At 52.8% G+C, this 17,351-nt stretch overlaps 1 protein-coding gene across 1 annotated transcript; it reads left to right on the top strand.

The window, feature by feature from the left end:
* Nucleotides 1–3,364: 3,364 nt before the first annotated feature.
* GDI2 (GDP dissociation inhibitor 2) lies at nt 3,365–17,309 on the top strand. Its single transcript, XM_082280961.1, has 11 exons — nt 3,365–3,529; nt 10,922–11,029; nt 11,618–11,717; nt 12,139–12,273; nt 13,386–13,584; nt 13,846–13,977; nt 14,410–14,509; nt 15,163–15,334; nt 15,890–16,034; nt 16,195–16,249; nt 16,323–17,309. Exons 1-11 carry the CDS (start codon nt 3,485–3,487, stop codon nt 16,476–16,478), a joined length of 1,347 nt encoding a protein of 448 aa, XP_082137087.1. The 5' UTR covers nt 3,365–3,484; the 3' UTR covers nt 16,479–17,309.
* Nucleotides 17,310–17,351: the final 42 nt, after the last annotated feature.

The raw sequence follows: 17,351 nt of genomic DNA, 5'->3' as shown, positions 1-17,351 counted from the left end.
ATTCCCACTTTTTATCATTTTAATAAGCCATGGAATAGCTGTGTCCCCCCAATATCCCAGCTAAGGAGCTTGGATGGCTGCTGAGTCGGAGAGAAAGCAGTGGGAATGTTTCCAAATATCCATGGAAACACAAAAGGGAAACTCCTTCAAAACATGGGAACAGCATCAGAGGGGAACGTGCCTTCTTTAGGGGTCGGAAAAGGAACATGGATTCAGCTTTATTCCTGCAAAATTCACCCGAGGGAAGAGCCTTTCCCATTTTTCCAGCTGATTTTGCTGGTGATACTCACTCCAAGGTAGGAACTGGGAGTCAGGACTCCTTTGTGTCCGTGGGAATGAATCCAGCCACGTTCCCATGGGAATGGTTCATGTGGCCCCCAGGGAGGCAGCCCAGGAGCCGGGCTCTGGGCCTTGTGGAGCTGGAGCAGAACCCAGGAGCACAAAGCTCTGGAATTGTTGTTATTCCACCTTTTCTGGCCTTGGTGCTGGGGCAAACATTCCTGGTCTGGCAGCTGCAGGGAATCATGGAGTCATGGAATGGTTTGGGTGGGAAGGGACAGTAAAGGTGATCCCATTCCATAGGCAGGGACACCTCCCACTGTCCCAGGTTGCTCCAAGCCCACTCCAGCCTTTCCTTGGACACTTCCAGGGATCCAGGGGCAGCCACAGCTGCTCTGGGAATTCCATCCCAGCCCCTGCCCACCCTCCCAGCCAGCAATTCCCAATTCCCAATCTCCCATCCAGCCCTGCCCTCTGGCACTGGGAAGCCATTCCCTGCCTCCTGGCCCTCCAGGCCTTGGCCCCAGTCCCTCTGCAGCTCTCCTGGAGCCCCTTTAGGCCCTGCAAGGGGCTCGGAGCTCTCCCTGGATCCTTCTCTTCTCCAGGGGAACATTCCCAGCCTCCCAGCAGAGGGGCTGCAGCCCTGGGAGCAGCTCCGTGGATTCCTCTGGAATATCTCCAGCAGCTCCACATCCTCCTGCTCTTGGGGACCTCAGAGCATCAAAATGGAGTAAAACTGATTTTTCTCTGGTGGTTGCACCATCCCCACCCCCAAAGCCCCAAGCACCAGGACACTCCTGCCCAGGTGACCTCTCCAGCTTTCCTTGGGATGACAATGAGGGTGAGGGACTGCACCTATTGCTCCTGATCACATCTGGGCTTTTCCCATAGAATCCTGGAATCACTGAGCTTGGAAAAGCCCTCACTGAGTCCAACCATTCCCCTGGCACAGCCGTGTCCCACTAACCCAGGTCCCCAAGTGCCACATCCAGATGTCTTTGAAATCCCTCCAGGGATGGTGATTCCACCGCTTCTCCTGGGCTTTTCCTGGCTTGGTGGTCGTGGATCCCCTTTGGATGTGCCTTCCCACTCCTCTGGGAATTACAAGGATTAACTCCCAGGCTGTCCTTTCCCAATCGTGATGTCCCAATCCTGCTGGTGGACATGATCCAAGAGCTTGAGGACCTGCCGCCCGCGGTCCATCACCACCAATCCCTTTTTCCTGCTCATCCTCATCCAGGCCACATTCCAGCTCCAGCTACCTCCACACAGGCATTCCTTGGATCCTCCTGGCAGGTGCCACCACCTGTCCCATCCTGAGCTGGGTGTGTCCCTGATGGGAATTCCTGATGGTGGCTGATGCACAGCGATCCATCCTTCCTTCCTTCCTCCCTGGAGTCCTTCCTCCCTGGAGTCCTTCCTCCCTGGAGTCCTTCCTCCCTGGAGTCCTTCCTCCCTGGAGTCCTTCCTCCCTGGAGTCCTTCCTCCCTGGAATCCTGTACCTGCTGCATGGCCACCAAAATCGGGCCATCCCTGTGGATCACCACCCACCTCTCCAACCTTTCCTCCTCCAAATATCCAAATCATTTCCAAGCAAGGGCTTTGCTCCCATTCCGAGCCACCACGGGTGGGATTTTGGGAGATTCTCCATCATTCCCAGTGCTTCCACAGGGATATCCACAGCCCTAGGATCAAATTAAGATGCCTTAAGCCCCACGGGTGCCTAATCCACGGCAGCCGTAAGCGGCTTTGCCGTGCCCGCTGCCTACGTGCTCCTTCCCGGGATTCTGATCCATGGGGTGTCATCCCAGCCCTCAGCTGGGAAATTCCTGCTTCCCACGAGGAAGTGGAGATGGGCTGGGGGTGAGGATTTAAAAAAAAAGAAAACCCGAAACGCAAGGAAAAGCTCAAATCTTCTGGAAACTGCGTGGGATTTTCCACACCGGGACGAGAGGAAAAGCCTCGTGTTTTGGGGTGGAAAGGGGGAAATGTGGGAGGTGCCGTGTGGGAGAAGTGAAAAGTGGACCCCTAATGCTGGGTCTTTGTTGGGATAATTAGCAAATTTCCCATTAAAGGTGGTTCCATGGGATGCCTGCGATGGGATGGGAAAGCACTGGATGTGGGAGGGATTGGGGGGGGGCTCCTCCTGTGTGGGGTCCAATTAAAGCCCACTAAATTGAGGAACCCCCTAATTTAAGGACTCTACTAAATTGACAACCTCCCTCCCCCCCCCAATTTGAGGGCTCCCCTAATTTAAGGATCTCCCAAAATTGAGGACAACCCCCCCCAAACTGAAGAGCCCCCCCAAATTGAGGATGCTCCCCAGACGCTCCCCCCTAAACTGAGGGCCTCCCCAATATTATTTAACCTAATTATTAACCTAAAATACTCATATTTGTATTAAGGTCCCCAAATTGAGGACCCCATTAAATTAAGGATCCCCCAAAAAGAGGAGTCCCTTAAATTGTCTCCCCTACTAAAGAGAGGGCCCACCCAAATAGAGGACCCCCAAGATTGAGGACCCTCCCCTAAATTGAGGAAAACCCCCTAAATGGAGGAACCCTCTCCTAGATTGACAACTCCCCAAAACTGATGAACTCCCTAAATCGGGGAACCCTCCCAAGTTAAGCAGCCCCCCCCCCCCCCCAAAACTGAGGACCCCCAAACCGACTTCTGTCTCCAGATAAAGGACCCCCTCCAAATGGAGGAACTTCTCTAAACTGAGGAATCCCCCAAACTGAGGGTCCATCAAAACTGAGGACCACCCCCAATTAAAGGACCCTCCAAGTTAAGGACTCCCCAAATTGAGGGCTCCCTAAACTGAGGACACCCCCAAAGTAAATAAAGGAGCCTCCCAAATTCAGAACCCCCCCCCCCCCCCATAAAAGATCCCCCCCGGCGTAGTCCGAGCCCCTAGGGGCGGCCATGGCACTGCGCATGCGTGCCGCGCCCCCACCACGGTGGCAGCGCCGCTCGCGCGCGCAGCGCGCCCGCCCTTTGAGTGACGGCCGCTCCAGCCAATGGCGTGGCGTATCGGGCTGTGATTGGCAGGCGCGTGGGCGGGGCGCAGGTGGCCCGGCCCCGCCCCTCCCGGCGCGGTCCCCTCACGGCGGAGGCTCCATTTTCTCGCGTTCCCGCGGCCCCCGCGTAGCGCCCGGTTCGCCTCAGTCCCGGCCGAGAGATTCCTGAGACACCGCGCGCCGCCATGAATGAGGAGTACGACGTGATCGTGCTGGGCACCGGCCTCACGGTGAGGAGCAGCCGCCGCTCGTCCGCGCCTCGGGCCTGCTGCGGGCGGCCGCCGCCCTGCCCCGCCCCGCCGCCCCCCCCCCCCCCCCCCCCCCCCCCCCCCGCCCGCCATCCCCCGGCTCCTGCGGCTGTTCCCCTTCCCCATCCCCTACCCACCCCGGCGCCGCTGTCCTTTTGCCCGTCTATCACCTGATCGTCCCCCCCAGCCTGGGTTTGAGCTTTGAGCCCCCCCCCCCCGCCTCGGGCATTCGTGCCTTTATCCCCTCCCCCCGGGTGTGCGGTCCCCTCCTCAATCTCTCACCTGACCATCACCTCTCTCACCCCATTCAGGTTGTTTTTTTCAGCTGTCACCTGTCCATTGTAGCCCCCCCCCTCTGGGTGCTTCCCCCCCGTCCCCATCCCCAGTATTACCGGGGGTCTGATGTGTGTGACCCTCCTGGGGACCCCGGGTGCTTTCTTCCATCATTAATTACCACAGCACCCCCCCGGCTTCAGTCCCACCCCCACCCTGGATCCTTCCCCATTCATTTCCAACCCAGCCTGGGATCCTCCCCCCTCCGCCCCTCAACATTGCCCCGGGGGTCTGGTGTGTGTGACCCGCTGGGGCACCCCACGGTCATTTCCCCATTATTAAATCTCACAGCACCCCCCAGCTCCAATCCCATCCTCACCCTGGATCCTTCCCCCCATCCCTAACTGGACCACTGGGCGCGGTTTTTATGTGATTATAACAGCTCCTCGTGTTTGGATACACCCCCGTCGTCCCCGATGCCCCCCAGCTCCCAGGGGGCCCCAGGAAATGCGGTTGTTTTGCGGAGGGAGGGCGTGGGGAGGCTCGGACAATAAAACGCCGCCAGGGATTTATCGCTTTTTATTTGTTTTTTGAATTATTATCTTATTTTTTTCCCTTCGCACATCTCCTCCCTTCCCCCCCCGTACCACAAACCTAACGTGGCTGCAGGTCCGTGCAGGGTGGAGGCAGCCGTGGTTATCCCCCCCCTCTCCATCCCCATTCCCGCTCCGCCTTTGCAGCCTTCGGCTCCATCCAGCCCTGACTGCAGCAGGAGGGGGATGGGAGGCTGGCGAGCCTGTCAAATTTCCCTTTCCCCCCCCCACCCCCCACCAAAAAAAATCCCCTTTCCTGCGATGTCGCTACATCCCGGTGATCCCTAAGGAAAGCTGACAGCTGATGGGGGTGCGGCGGAGGGAGGGGGATGAGCCGTGGTGGGGCTTTGTCCTATTGTGGAGGATGCAGCCCGCACCGCAGGCAGCCCTGGGGAAAAAAAAACATGGCAGTGCCGCTGCCCGGGAGGTTTGCGGGAGCATTTCTCCCGGTTCCTTCATCCCTGGAGGCCGGGAGATGCCACGGGAGGGCGGATTGCAGGTTACAAATACGAGGCATTGTTTGGAGAAGGGGGGAAGAAAATCCAATATGGTGGAAAGGTTTTCCTCCTTGTGAAACGGCCTTTCCTGCTTTTGTTCCTTCCTGTTAGTGGGGAAAGGTGGCTGGACAAAGGGATCTCTTTGGGGTTGGCCGGGAGGGATTTCCCCCACTTTCCCTGGTGACGGTGATTAAATTGAAATCCACGCGTTTCCTCCTGTGGTTTGGGCGCTGTGATTGACGGGGCTGCCAGAGGCATCGTGGCTGCTGACACAGGACCCCACCGAAGGCAGAGCTGGATTATTATCCCCCTCTTTTGGGTTTGGGAAGAAGGGTAACAAACCTGGAATGTGGCACAAAGGAAATGTGCAAAGTGTGGGAGCGTCTTCCCAGCTGCTGCTGGAGGGGACACCCAACTTTTCCAGTTGCTTTCATTCCTTTCAAGGCTCTCCCTTTGAGATGGAGGAATGGCTGAGGAGGAAAAAGCTTCTTCCCTTTGATAGGGAAAGCTGGAGTCTGTCCTAAAGCCTGCCCCTGGCTCAGCAAGGCAGGGAAAGGGACTTTTGGGGAGGTGAAATATAATGAGCTTGTAGTGAAGGGGCCTCCAATAGATCCGAGCTCCATTAAAATGTTAATTTATGCTTTAGTGTGATCGGGCTATCAAGTTGGTGAACATGGGGGCTTAAGCTCAAACTGACAAATGCCAGTGTAAATTTGACAAAAGGCCTCTTGTGAAATCCCTTTTAAGACAAGCTCCTGCTAATGAGTAGCAGTTGAGTTAAAAGGAATAAATTAGGGCCGGATTTGAAGGTGTGCTGACCAAACTTCAGAGCCTGGGAATATCCAGGAGCTTGTATTTTGCTTCTGGCGTGTTGGCTTTCTCTCTGAAATACCAACTAGGGTGGACTTCATCTTGTCTTGAGCAGCTCATGTGGAAAAGAATGGAAGCCAGAGATGCTGGTGCAGCCATCCTAAAATTCCTGGTGTTGGCTCAACCATTGTGGCCAGCGAGTGGTGTCGGAGCGGAGCTGGATCAGGCTGGGCTAAAGGACTCCTCTGCAGTCAGATGAAGTTTGAAGGTTGCTCCTCCAGCTTTGGTACCAGTGCTGGCACAGTCAGGCTTCCTGAGCAAAAGGAGCTGGAAACACATGCAGTTGTTCCTTTTCCAGGGGAGTTGTCATGGAAGTTCTGGTGAGGTTTGCAACCACCCCTTCCTCCAAGCTGGTCCTGGCACAAGTGGATTCTGCTGCTGGAGCCCCATCAGGCCCCTGTTGTAGCTCAGAGGTTGTGTCTCTGCTGCTCATGTGGAGGGGTTTTTTTCCTCTTTCCAAAGGGAAAGTTCAGTTGTTGGTTTAAAGAGGAAGAATGAGTCGTTGGAGGCGTTGTAAAAGAGCACAAATGCATCCATTGTAGTGGTCATTCAGGGGCTCCGTGAGTGCACGTGTAAATTCCCCTGGGATGGATCTGGAAGTGCAACATGAATATTTCAGGTGTTAATCTCTTCCTCAACCAGTAATGAAGGACTAAGGCAGCTTTAGGACTGGGATTACTGGCACTCAAACTATTTCATCTTTTCCCTCCTGTGTGCTAATCAGAGACCCCGTTGCAGTGCCAGCTCACAGAGATGTGTCAGCTCTGTGGGGAAAAGTAATCCTGAATTACTGCTGCTACAACCTCTGAAGCTTCCACCATGTGTAATGAACTCCATATGGCTCCTGCTCCCTCCTGCATGGATCAGTGTGAGGTGCCAGTGTTTGCAAGGCCCTGGTGGGTCTGGCTGCATGAGAGCTGGTGGATCTTCCAGCTGCCTCATTCCTGGTGGGAATGGCTTCTCCAGGTAGCTGGAACCTTAATAGCTTTAAGGTCCTGGGCTTAGGCCTGCCATGTGCGTGGTCTCTTGCAGATTAGGGGTCATCTTCCTGCAGACCTACTGCACAAACTTGTTTTTAATCTGGTGCAGTGATCACAGGCTGGAGAACTCCTCGTGGTTGTATTTTCACACCTCTCTTTTCAGTTCACCATTATTTCCGCTTCTCTGGTGTGGAAGTGACTTGGTACTTCCTCACTGGGTTATTTAGGAACAGGATGTTGTGCCTGGTGACAGGCTCTGTTATCTGCCCTCTGTGCTTCTACAAAGTTATTTTCCACGAATTTTGGGGATAATTAAACCCTCCAGTTCATCCCCAGTGGGTGAATACTCTGTTTCTGCTGAGGTTTCACTCTTTGCAGGCTGAACTAAGCTTCTTACCTGCCAGCTGCCTCCCCATGTTAAAGCTATTTAAATCCATCACAAAGTTACAGATTCACTTTCTGTAGGAGCAGAGGAGCCAAACTCATTGGTTCAGGATCTAATTGGTCACATAGGCCCAGGCCTCGTTGCTTAAAGAGCCTTGGAGTGACTGTGAGGACCAAGTGGAACGTCGCTGTCCCTTGCATCATCCCCTGGTAGCAGCAGGGATTGTTCCAGTGCTGTGAGGAGTTGTTTTTGCAGTTTGTAGGATGAGCAGAGCTTTGGGTCAGGCGGTGAGAGCTGGAATTGCCTGTGTCACCTGCCCCAGGTGACCCTCCCTAGGCAGGGGGTTGGACCAAAGATCTCCAGAGGTCCCTTCCAAGCCCAGCCCTTCTGGGACTCTGGCTGGCCACAGCCCAGCCCTGCCTTTCGAAGAAAGAGCCTGGTGGTGCCAGAGCCCATTCCTGAAGCCGAAGGGATTTTGGTCAATGCTTAGTGCCCAGTCCTCCCCTCGGCGCTGTTACAGGACCGGCGCTGGCTCGAGTTTCCATCGGGCTGTCTGAGCCTTTCTGAACTGCCGCCCTACTTGGAGAAAGTCCATGGAAACCTCCTTGCTTCCCTCCATTCCTCAAGGCTTTTGCATGCACAACGTCTAGTCATGACCAGCTCCTGCACGCCAGGGAAGAGCTGATGGTCTTAAGCAAGCATGGAAACACCAATACCTCTGAGTTCCTCTGTATTTTTATTTTCATGGGTTCACACTGGACGTGCTGTCTCCAGATTCCCAATGCTGGTTCCTCCCTGGTTCTCCGGCCATTTGCAACGGCCGAGCGTTGCTGCAGACGACATCGATCGTGCTCAGACTTGCTCTGTCGTTCATTCAGCAGCACAATGAGCTCCTGGGAGCCTCGTAACCTGAACTGGCTGAGGCAGTGGATTGTAGTAGCAGCGTGACTGCAATTTGCATGAGGACTCTGTTGGATCCCGGCTGGATACCCAGAGCTCTCCCTGCTGTGTTCTGGTGCTGCTGTCGGCAGCTGCTCCCTGTTCCTGTTTGGTGGTGGCGACGTTTATAAAACAGCAAAAAAATGCACAGATTTGAACTCTGATGCTTCCCCTTTTTTATTTGCACTCTAAACTCTTCCCACTCCTCCCCTTGTCAGCACAGGCTGTTTGTTTTCCTCGCTCCCTGACCCAAATGACACCGTGACACATGAAGCGGTTCCTGGTCGTGGCCCAGCGGATGCAGCCAGCACAGCATCCAAAGGAATTGCTGAGCTGGGAGGATAAATCCATTGTGCATTCCGTGTGCCTTATGGCCGTCATGGCTGCAGAGGGAAGTGCCCTGAAAGGCCTGTGCAGGATTTCAGCGCTCCAGGGCCTGGCAGGAGCTTGCCTGATGGAAGGGACGCGTTCAATGAGCCTTGGATTAAATAGTGGTGTAATAGCTCCACCTCAGTCCCCATAGCAGTGTTTAATGGGTGTGAAAGAAGATTGAAGAGGTACTTAAGGCCTCTTATATCTTCTGCTGGTGCCCAGATTCACTCCAGGGGATGCTAGTAGCTTGGGCCTGGGGAAGGGATGCACTCTCTTCTAGGAATACAGAGCAAGGAATGCTTTGAAGTTAAGTGGGAGACTGAAATCAGCTGACATCCAGACCAGTGGATGTAACTTATGCTGCTTTTACTGTAGCTCTGTCCTTCCTTTTGATACTTACTTAGTTGTGAAATCCTGGTTGGCTTCCTTGTGGCTCAGCTCCAGCATGGACACTTGCAGTCCTGTGCCACCATCTGGCAGAGCTGGTGAGCCAGGATTTTGGGAGATGTTCCAGGGGGGATAAATCACAGGGTAGAGCAAGGAGTGCAACCACAGAGCTCTGTGAATTTAACTGGTTGCTGATGCTGCCCTTTGTGTGACAGTCCCACGTTGGGTGTGGTTAATTATTAACGCTGTAGCTGACACTGTGCAACCACTTTCGCTCCTGTGGTTACTCAGCGTTGTAGGCCTTGAGTAGTGACTTCACACAGGGTTTGGTGCAGCTGTGTCTGCTGTGAGGGTCTCTGCTTGCTCCAGCAGAACCAGTGTGGAGAAAAGGAGGGACCTTGTAGGATCCTTGGAAGGATGGTACAGTGCTGGAAGGAGCAGCTGATGGATCATGGAGAGCTTTTGTGGGAAGCACTGTGGCTCACTATTCAGGATCCACGTGGTGATCATGAAGCCTTGTGGGCACTGTGCTGGAAATCTTCCATGACTTCAGGGATTGAATTCAGAGCGTCCTTTCTGTCCATGAGGCAGCTCCAGCTTTGCTCCTCAGGTCCTTGGCTGGATTTCGGTGACATCCTGGTGGGCGACAGACTGGCCAGCAGTGCCCTGCTATCCCAATGGAGAAGGTTTTTCAGTTGCCACCTGGAAGCACCAGAACAGCAAATCCTTGGGTAGTGATCCCTGCACCTACAGATGTCTGACCTTCAACACAAAACACCCCCTGAGAGCTGCCTTGGCTGGGGAAGTTGATTTTACAGCTTCCTTTACACTGAGGATTGACTGGAGTTAGGATTTACACAAACAATACACAGTGGGAAACTCCTGGTGTTTGTGGTTTTCCTGACTGACACCTGCATCGGTCAGTTTGGAGTTGAAAATAAACCTCCTGCACGCCACAGGAGGGGGAAGTGACACAGGAGGAGAGTCCTGACTGAGGTGCTTGTGGAGTAAACAGGAAGGATCTCATGGAGCCACAGATCTCTGCAGGAGGGCCAGGCTGCCTGGATGAGCAGATGTGCAGTGGTGGCATCTGTCAGCAGCTGGATGGGGGTTTACAAACTGAATGAAAGGTGATCATAGAATCATGGAATGGCTTGGGTTGGAAGGGACCTAAAAAACCATCCTGCCATGGTTGGGACACTTCCACTATCCCAGGTAGCTCCAAACCCCACCCATAATGTGAGATGTGGCCAGGACCTACCTGTGAGATCGTGATGCTGAATGAGAGCTCAGTGCAGACATAATTCTGCTGCTGGAGGGAGCTGAGGCAGAGCAAGATCAGTAAAACCTCCAAGATAAGCTGTCCTAAGCACGCAAACATTCAAGTTTCTGTTAAGCTCTTTGGCTGGGGAATGCCAGAGCCGGTGCAAAGTCGTGTTTTAATGGGGATTTAGTTGTGCAAGCGCTGAGCTGGTTCTGCAGGCTGTGTGTGCTCTGCGGTGAGGCTCAGCCTCTTGGTGCTGCAGTCAGACACAGCAGCTGATCTGCTGCTCCAGGGACTCTCAGTGGGGACAGAGCAAGGAAAGCAGAGCTGAGCTGATGAATGCCAAGTGCCTTTGTTTATTCTTTATGCTGCTCTCTAAGAGAAGCTGTTGATTCTCTTGAGTGTCCTAGTGTGGCAGATATTAATAATTGAGGTTTTGAGGAGGCTGATTGAAGTCCAGGTAAGATTTCATGCTCCTGGTGCCTTTCTGTGGACATCCTTAAACTGGTGGCTTAGAGGACAGATTTTCCTAATCTATCTAGCTCAAATGCATGGAATTCCAAAAAATTTCTTCTGGGAAGTCATGATAGGTGGTGGTTGTGTAGCTTGCCCAGAGCAGACAGTAAATTTATTAAGGGGTTAACCTGCCTCCAAGAGGTGCCTGAATTGTGGAATGAGGCAACTGCTGTGCTTGTTTTCAGAGGGCTGTGCAGCTACCTGCAAATGGAGCTGTCTGAACATGCTCTTGGGAAAAATGGGAAGGAGGAGACTCCAGTGCAGCTCACCTGTCCCTTGCATCCTTTCCTTCTTGCAGGAATGCATCCTCTCCGGGATCATGTCAGTGAATGGAAAGAAAGTCCTTCACATGGATCGTAACTCGTACTATGGAGGGGAAAGTGCATCCATTACACCCCTGGAAGATGTAAGTGTGGAGAGACCCATCCCCTGTGTCCTTCCTGGGCACATAAATGGGATTTATTCACAGTTAGCCTTGGGGTGGCTTCAAATTAATTGCTCCGAGGGTTCCCTTTGAGTCAGGAAGTTTTGTGGGACTTCCTCCCCAGATACAGTGGGGGAGACACCACTGTGGGTGTTTATAGTTGGTAGATTGTGCTTGTTTGCTGTAATTCCCAGCTGGGATCTGAGCACGGAGCATTCCAGAGCTGTTACAGCTGTATGTTAAAACTCTTCAGCTAAATTGTAAATTTGACTAAGGAATGTCCTGTTAAATAGTTCATCAATAGTTCAAAAATTCCCAAATCCTTAAGCCTTGGATAGAGAAAGCCCGGATGAGCAGAATTACACTGCCTGCTTCTTACTGTGACAATTCACTGGATGTGTTTGTGTGTTCCGAACTCAGCTTGGAGCTCAAACTCCAGCCAAAAGCTGGCTCTGAAGAGCTTGTGTTCAGCCTGGAGCTGTGGGGGTGGAAAGTGTGTACATGTGTGGGAGGAATGACACCCAGACACATTTCCTGGGCTATAATAAGTTCTGTATTCTCTCTCCAAAGCTCTACAAAAGGTTTAATCTCCCAGGAACTCCACCAGAATCTATGGGGCGGGGAAGAGACTGGAACGTGGACCTCATTCCAAAATTCCTTATGGCTAATGGTGAGTGATCCTGAGCTCCCAAATATTCCTTGTGAGCTCAGCCTGGGCTAGTGCTGGGTGCTGGAGTGGGACAGGCACTGTCATTCCTTACAAATCCTTATCCTTGAATCCTTGTGTTCCAGTACTGGGACTGGTCTAGACCAATCCCATTATCAGTGAAGGGGCAGCTCCCTTTGCCTAAAACCAACCAGTGGCTGCTGGAATCTCATCCTGGAGCATGAGGGAATGGATGGATTGTGAAGTGCCTGGCTCAGGGCTGCTGCAGTGGAAGAATTGATAGATCCCAGCCAAGGCTTGGTTGCTTTAGTCTCAGCCTATCTGGGAATTGAACATGGTGCTGCTGGGGAAGGGTTTGTCGTGTTGGAAGAGCTGCCTTGGGAGCTGCTGTGTCCTTGTTTGACTGTGCCAAACCCCCTTCCAGGTCAGTTGGTAAAGATGCTGCTCTACACAGAAGTCACTCGTTACTTGGACTTCAAGGTGATCGAAGGGAGCTTCGTCTACAAGGGAGGAAAGATCTACAAAGTTCCTTCCACTGAGGCAGAAGCTTTGGCCTCCAGTGAGTAGCTGCACCTTATTTGTTCCCTCTGAATCCCCTAAACAGAGGCAAAACACATCCCTTGGGATATTCTTGATGCTCCCCTTGTGTTAAGGAGCATCCTTGGGGTTCTCCTGCACCTCTTTGACTTCAAACACCACTTGCAGTGTGAGCTTTGGGCTTCCTGAGCCCTGTTTTCTTGGAGCTTCCAAGCTGTCTGTTCTGTGAGGTTCTGGTGAGAACCTGGCAGGATTTTCCTTCCTCAGGAGCGCTTATATTTGGGGCTCGTGCTCCCAGCTCTGCCATAAATATTTGATGTCGGGTCCTTGTTGAAACTGTGTGTGTGAAAAACATTGCAGGCAGATTGGAATAACTAATTCCAACGTGTGGCACCTCAAACCTTAATTGTTGCCTACTTAAATGTCACTCTTCAAATAAAACTTAATAACAGTGTGGTGAAACCCGTTAGGATCTAGAGGGCATTCCATTAGCTCCAGACATGGGATGTGTTCAGCAGCACCTCTGATAAAGTGACTCCTGCAGTTAGGGCCCCAGATCTGTAGGTCTGAGCCTTCCTCAGGGCAGATATTCCTGTTTGCTGAAGGAATCAGGAATTCCTTCCGTTTGGCCCTGTGTGGTCTCCAAGAGACTCATCCTGGCAGGAGTGGAGGTGCTGCCTCTGCCCTCATGTTTCAGCAGGTCCAGTCTTGCTTCTGCAATTTGTGGAGAATTCAGATGCATAAATGTGCAGCCTCGTGTTTGGGATTTGAGGGACAGGACAAAGGGGAATGGCCTTAGGCTGAAGGTGGGCAGGGTTAGATGGGGTATTGGGAAGGAATTCCTGGCTGGGAGGGTGAGGAGGGGCTGGGCTGGAATTCCCAGAGCAGCTGTGGCTGCCCCTGGATCCCTGGCAGTGTCCAAGGCCAGGTTGGAGGGGCTTGGAGCAGCCTGGGACAGTGGGAGGTGTCCCTGCCATGGGGTTGGAACTAATGACCCTTAGGATCCCTTCCCACCCAAACCATCCCATGTTTGAACACTCAGCGGTTCTTACCCACTGCTGATACTCTGTGGCAATGGAAAAGCCACAAAAGCCACTGAGGATCTGTTGAATTCTGACCAAACCTTGGTTTTAGGCTTAATGGGTTTGTTCGAGAAGCGCCGGTTCAGGAAATTCCTGGTGTACGTGGCCAACTTCGATGAGAACGATCCGCGGACCTTCGAGGGCGTGGATCCCAAGAAAACCACCATGAGGGATGTGTACAAGAAGTTTGACCTGGGCCAAGATGTCATTGATTTCACAGGCCATGCCCTCGCTCTCTACAGGACTGACGAGTAAGTGGCGGTCAGTTGCTTCCCCAAATCCCAGCATTTGGGGTCATGATGGGATGAGTGGTTATTTTAAACTTTGAGGGTTCCTGAGTAAAACTTGTGACACGGAGTGCTCCTAAAAGAGAACTCCCAGAGAAGCACTGCCAGGAACAGCTGGAGGGTGGGGAAGAAACTTCACAGGACATCAGTGTTTTGCTCTTGGGTTTGTTCTGCTGGAAGTCTTGGTTTGGGAAACATCCCAAGTGGTCTAACTGTCCTTCCCAGCTATCTAGATCAACCCTGCCAAGAAACAATCAACAGGATTAAGCTGTACAGCGAGTCACTGGCTCGATATGGGAAAAGCCCCTACCTGTACCCCCTTTATGGCCTTGGAGAACTGCCCCAGGGATTTGCACGGTGAGCACTTGGCTTTGACTCCAGGTTTCCTCCAGGGGGGTGTGGAGTTGGATGTGTGGGTGTTGGATGTGTGGGTGTCGGACGTTTGGAGATGTGTGCGTCGGTTGTGTGGAGTTGGATGTGGGAAGTTGGATGTGGGGAGTCAGTGCTTGAGCTTCCAGGATGTGATGCTGTATAAAAATACTGTGGTCCTTAGTGGTTCTCTCACTTCATAAGGAAGAGGTGATTCCTCCACTTGAGATTCCTTCTTTGTGGGCTTGTTTACCCGTGGATTTGCTCAGAGATCCTGTCTGCAGAGTATTTTACCCTTTGTGTTTAAGCAGAGGATTTTGAGGAGGGTAAAGTCTGAGGTGGGGTTTCTCCAAGTGGAACGGGCTGGAAGGGCTGTTCCAGTCCAGCCACGGAGGTGCTGAAGGGATTTTCCTGCTGCAGGCTCAGTGCCATCTATGGAGGCACCTACATGCTCAACAAGCCCATCGAGGAGATCGTCATAGAGAACGGCAAAGTGGTCGGGGTCAAGTCCGAGGGGGAGGTACGGTCCCTTCCCATCCTTCCCTGCTCCCCACCCCACATCCCGCCCCTCAGAATGCAGATTTTTTGGGTCTGATCAAAAAAAATACAGAGAAAAACCTTCTCTAAGCTGAAGGGCCAAGCCTGCTGGGCTGGGGCTGTTGTCCCTGGGCCAGCTTGCTGAAGACACAATGTCCTGATGGCTGGAGTTCATTCCAGCATCCCTGCTCCAGGAGTTGGGATGGAGTCTCCATGGGCTGGCAATGAATAAATCAGGCTGGCTGAGCTGGAAGGGAGCTGTTCCTTGTGTCTAACCTGGAACCAGCTCTGCCCTTGGCGTTTAGCTGCTCTGACAGCTGGCACGTGGCCTTCCCACAGCTTCTCCTCCACCTGGCTGGATAAAACTGGGAATGCTGCAGGCTGCTTGGAAGCTCTGAACATGCTCCTGACTGGAGCAGGCACTCACGGGACAGTTCAGCACTTGCTGGTGGGATAACATGTCCCTTGGGGTGGGGAGGACATGTCCTGGCCAGGAGCAGAGGTGACAATTCATGCTAGAGACTGATGTGCCCAAGTGTGAGCAGCCTGGAGGCTTGAGATTGATGAAATACTAAATTTTTACCAGAAAAATGATTTTTGATGTGAACTGAGTGATATTTCCATGTTTGTGCTTAGGTGGCTCGCTGCAAACAGCTCATCTGCGACCCCAGCTACGTGTCGGACCGTGTGACGAAGGTGGGCCAGGTGATCCGGGTAATCTGCATCCTGAGCCACCCCATCAAGAACACGAACGATGCCAACTCGTGCCAGATCATCATTCCACAGAACCAGGTCAACCGGAAATCAGGTGTGTGCAGAGCAGCTCTCACCACTGGGCTGAGACAGTGGTTGTTACCGGCCTCTCTGCAGGTGAGGCGCGGACCAGACGGGGAAATGGACCCTTCCTAGCCTTGTCCAGGAACGTTTAGGCCCCAGCAAAGCTGGGCTTCAGTTCAGAGCAGCGTTGGGGGAGGTGGGAGGAGCCTGTGGTTGGAGTTTGTGAGGAACCTGCGGCAGGAAGCGCTCCAGACTGGAGAGGTGGGTGAGGGCTGTAGGGTGTCTGGGAGGGGGTGAGGGCTGTGTGCAGGAGGGAAGGTGCTGCCTCCGCCTGGAACAGAGCACTGGGAACCCCACTGGATTTCAGGAACCATCAGAGCCGTGGGAAACGGAGCTTTGGAGATCTCCCATGTCCAGGCCCCCCAGCCAAGAGATGAGAGCACGTAGAGCAAGGATGGGACTCATTCCAGGTTCTCTGAAGAATCCAGGGGGTGCCGAGTGTCAGGGCAGCGGGAAGAGGCCCAGGCAGGTTTTTGGGATGAGGCTGGAGGAGGTTTTGGGATGCAGCTGTGCCCTGTCCCCCCAGATATCTACGTGTGCATGATCTCCTCTGCTCACAACGTGGCGGCGCAGGGCAAGTACATCGCCATCGCCAGCACCACCGTGGAGACCGCGGATCCGGAGAAGGAGATCAAGCCGGCCTTGGACCTCTTGGAGCCCATTGAGCAGAAGTGAGTGCTCAGCAAGCCCTGCTCCCTGCTCTGCTGGGAGATCTGGAGCCCTTGGGCTGCCAAGAGCTGTTGAGTTTCCTCAGCACCTTGAGCGATGCCCTTGGATCGAACCACTCCTGCTCTAAAACCATCCTGAACCTTTTTTCTCTCCCTTTTCCAGGTTTGTGAGCATCAGTGACCTGTTTGCACCGACCGACCTGGGAACTGAGAGCCAGGTGAGTGAGGGCTGAGCTGGGCTGGGAGGGGAGAGGCTCCAGCTCGGGGCTCCAACGCTGCTTCTGCTTCCAGATCTTCATCTCGCGCACCTACGACGCCACCACCCACTTTGAGACGACGTGCGACGACATCAAAGATATTTATAAGAGGATGATGGGATCAGAGTTCGACTTCGAGGAGATGAAACGCAAGAAAAACGACATCTACGGGGAGGAGGAGCAGCAGTAATGAGAGTCTCTAATTAGGAGAAATTTAAATCGGCTAATATGAATATATAAGGAACTTAATGAACACTGTACGAAATTCAATATTGTAAGGCCTGCTTTTGTAATCCCATCTCTGAGAGATTGAAGAGTACTGCACTGGTAATGTTCCCTTTTTGGATATCATGTGTTAATTATTTCATTCTAGTAGGGCTGCTGTCCAGAATCTGGCAAATTCCTGACTGATTTCCTGACTAACCTCGTAAGCGAAAGGCAGACTGAACTTATTATTATTATTATTTTTGCAGACGTAGACGTGGGTGCAGATTTGAAATAACTCATTGACAGCTGTGTCTTACCTTGTCTTTTTAATCATTTGTAAAACATCCTTCACAATCCTGTGCTTCTGGTGAGCTCGTAGATGTGACGCTGATGTCACTCAAACCTGATATCAAGGAAAATAGAAACTGAGCACTCCATTATTGTGGACAGCATCCCTAAAGTCTCTCCCATCAATCTTAACTCTGTGGCAAAGTTGTATCATGGACAAAGCCCACACCTATTGTAGCAGCAAATGTTGGCTTCGTTCTGGGCACAGAACTTAACCTCCACTTAAGCTTCTAAACCTGTTTACATCGGTTGGGACACAGCTGTGCCTAAGGCTCCTTTGTGTTTTAATCTTAATAAAATTGAGAGAACAAATTACAGAGCAGGCAAGATGTGGAAGTATTTTCTGTCCCCTGGTGGCTTCTCGGATGGACCAAACGGCGCTGCGGTATCGGCATGACAGAGCCTGTGCTTCTCGTGTCTCCTGAAGGCTCCAAATGATTTCTGTACTGCGAAGTAAAGCCAAATTCTGGAAACCAGTCCTGGGCTCTGGTCTGATTCACTTCAGTTC

Source organism: Coloeus monedula (genome assembly GCF_965178545.1).
Source record: "Coloeus monedula genome assembly, chromosome: 4".
In the NCBI taxonomy this organism is placed as follows: domain Eukaryota; kingdom Metazoa; phylum Chordata; class Aves; order Passeriformes; family Corvidae; genus Coloeus; species Coloeus monedula.
Note: the sequence above shows the minus strand (reverse complement) of the source record. Positions and strands in the feature narration are given on the sequence as shown.

Bases quoted from the DNA above. Each gene is read 5' to 3' on its own strand.
- GDI2 (XM_082280961.1), top strand. From the start codon at position 3,485: ATGAATGAGGAGTACGACGTGATCGTGCTGGGCACCGGCCTCACG. The intron at 3,530-10,921 runs GTGAGGAGCAGC...TCCTTCTTGCAG, and splicing joins TGCTGGGCACCGGCCTCACG to GAATGCATCCTCTCCGGGAT. The intron at 11,718-12,138 runs GTGAGTGATCCT...ACCCCCTTCCAG, and splicing joins AAAATTCCTTATGGCTAATG to GTCAGTTGGTAAAGATGCTG.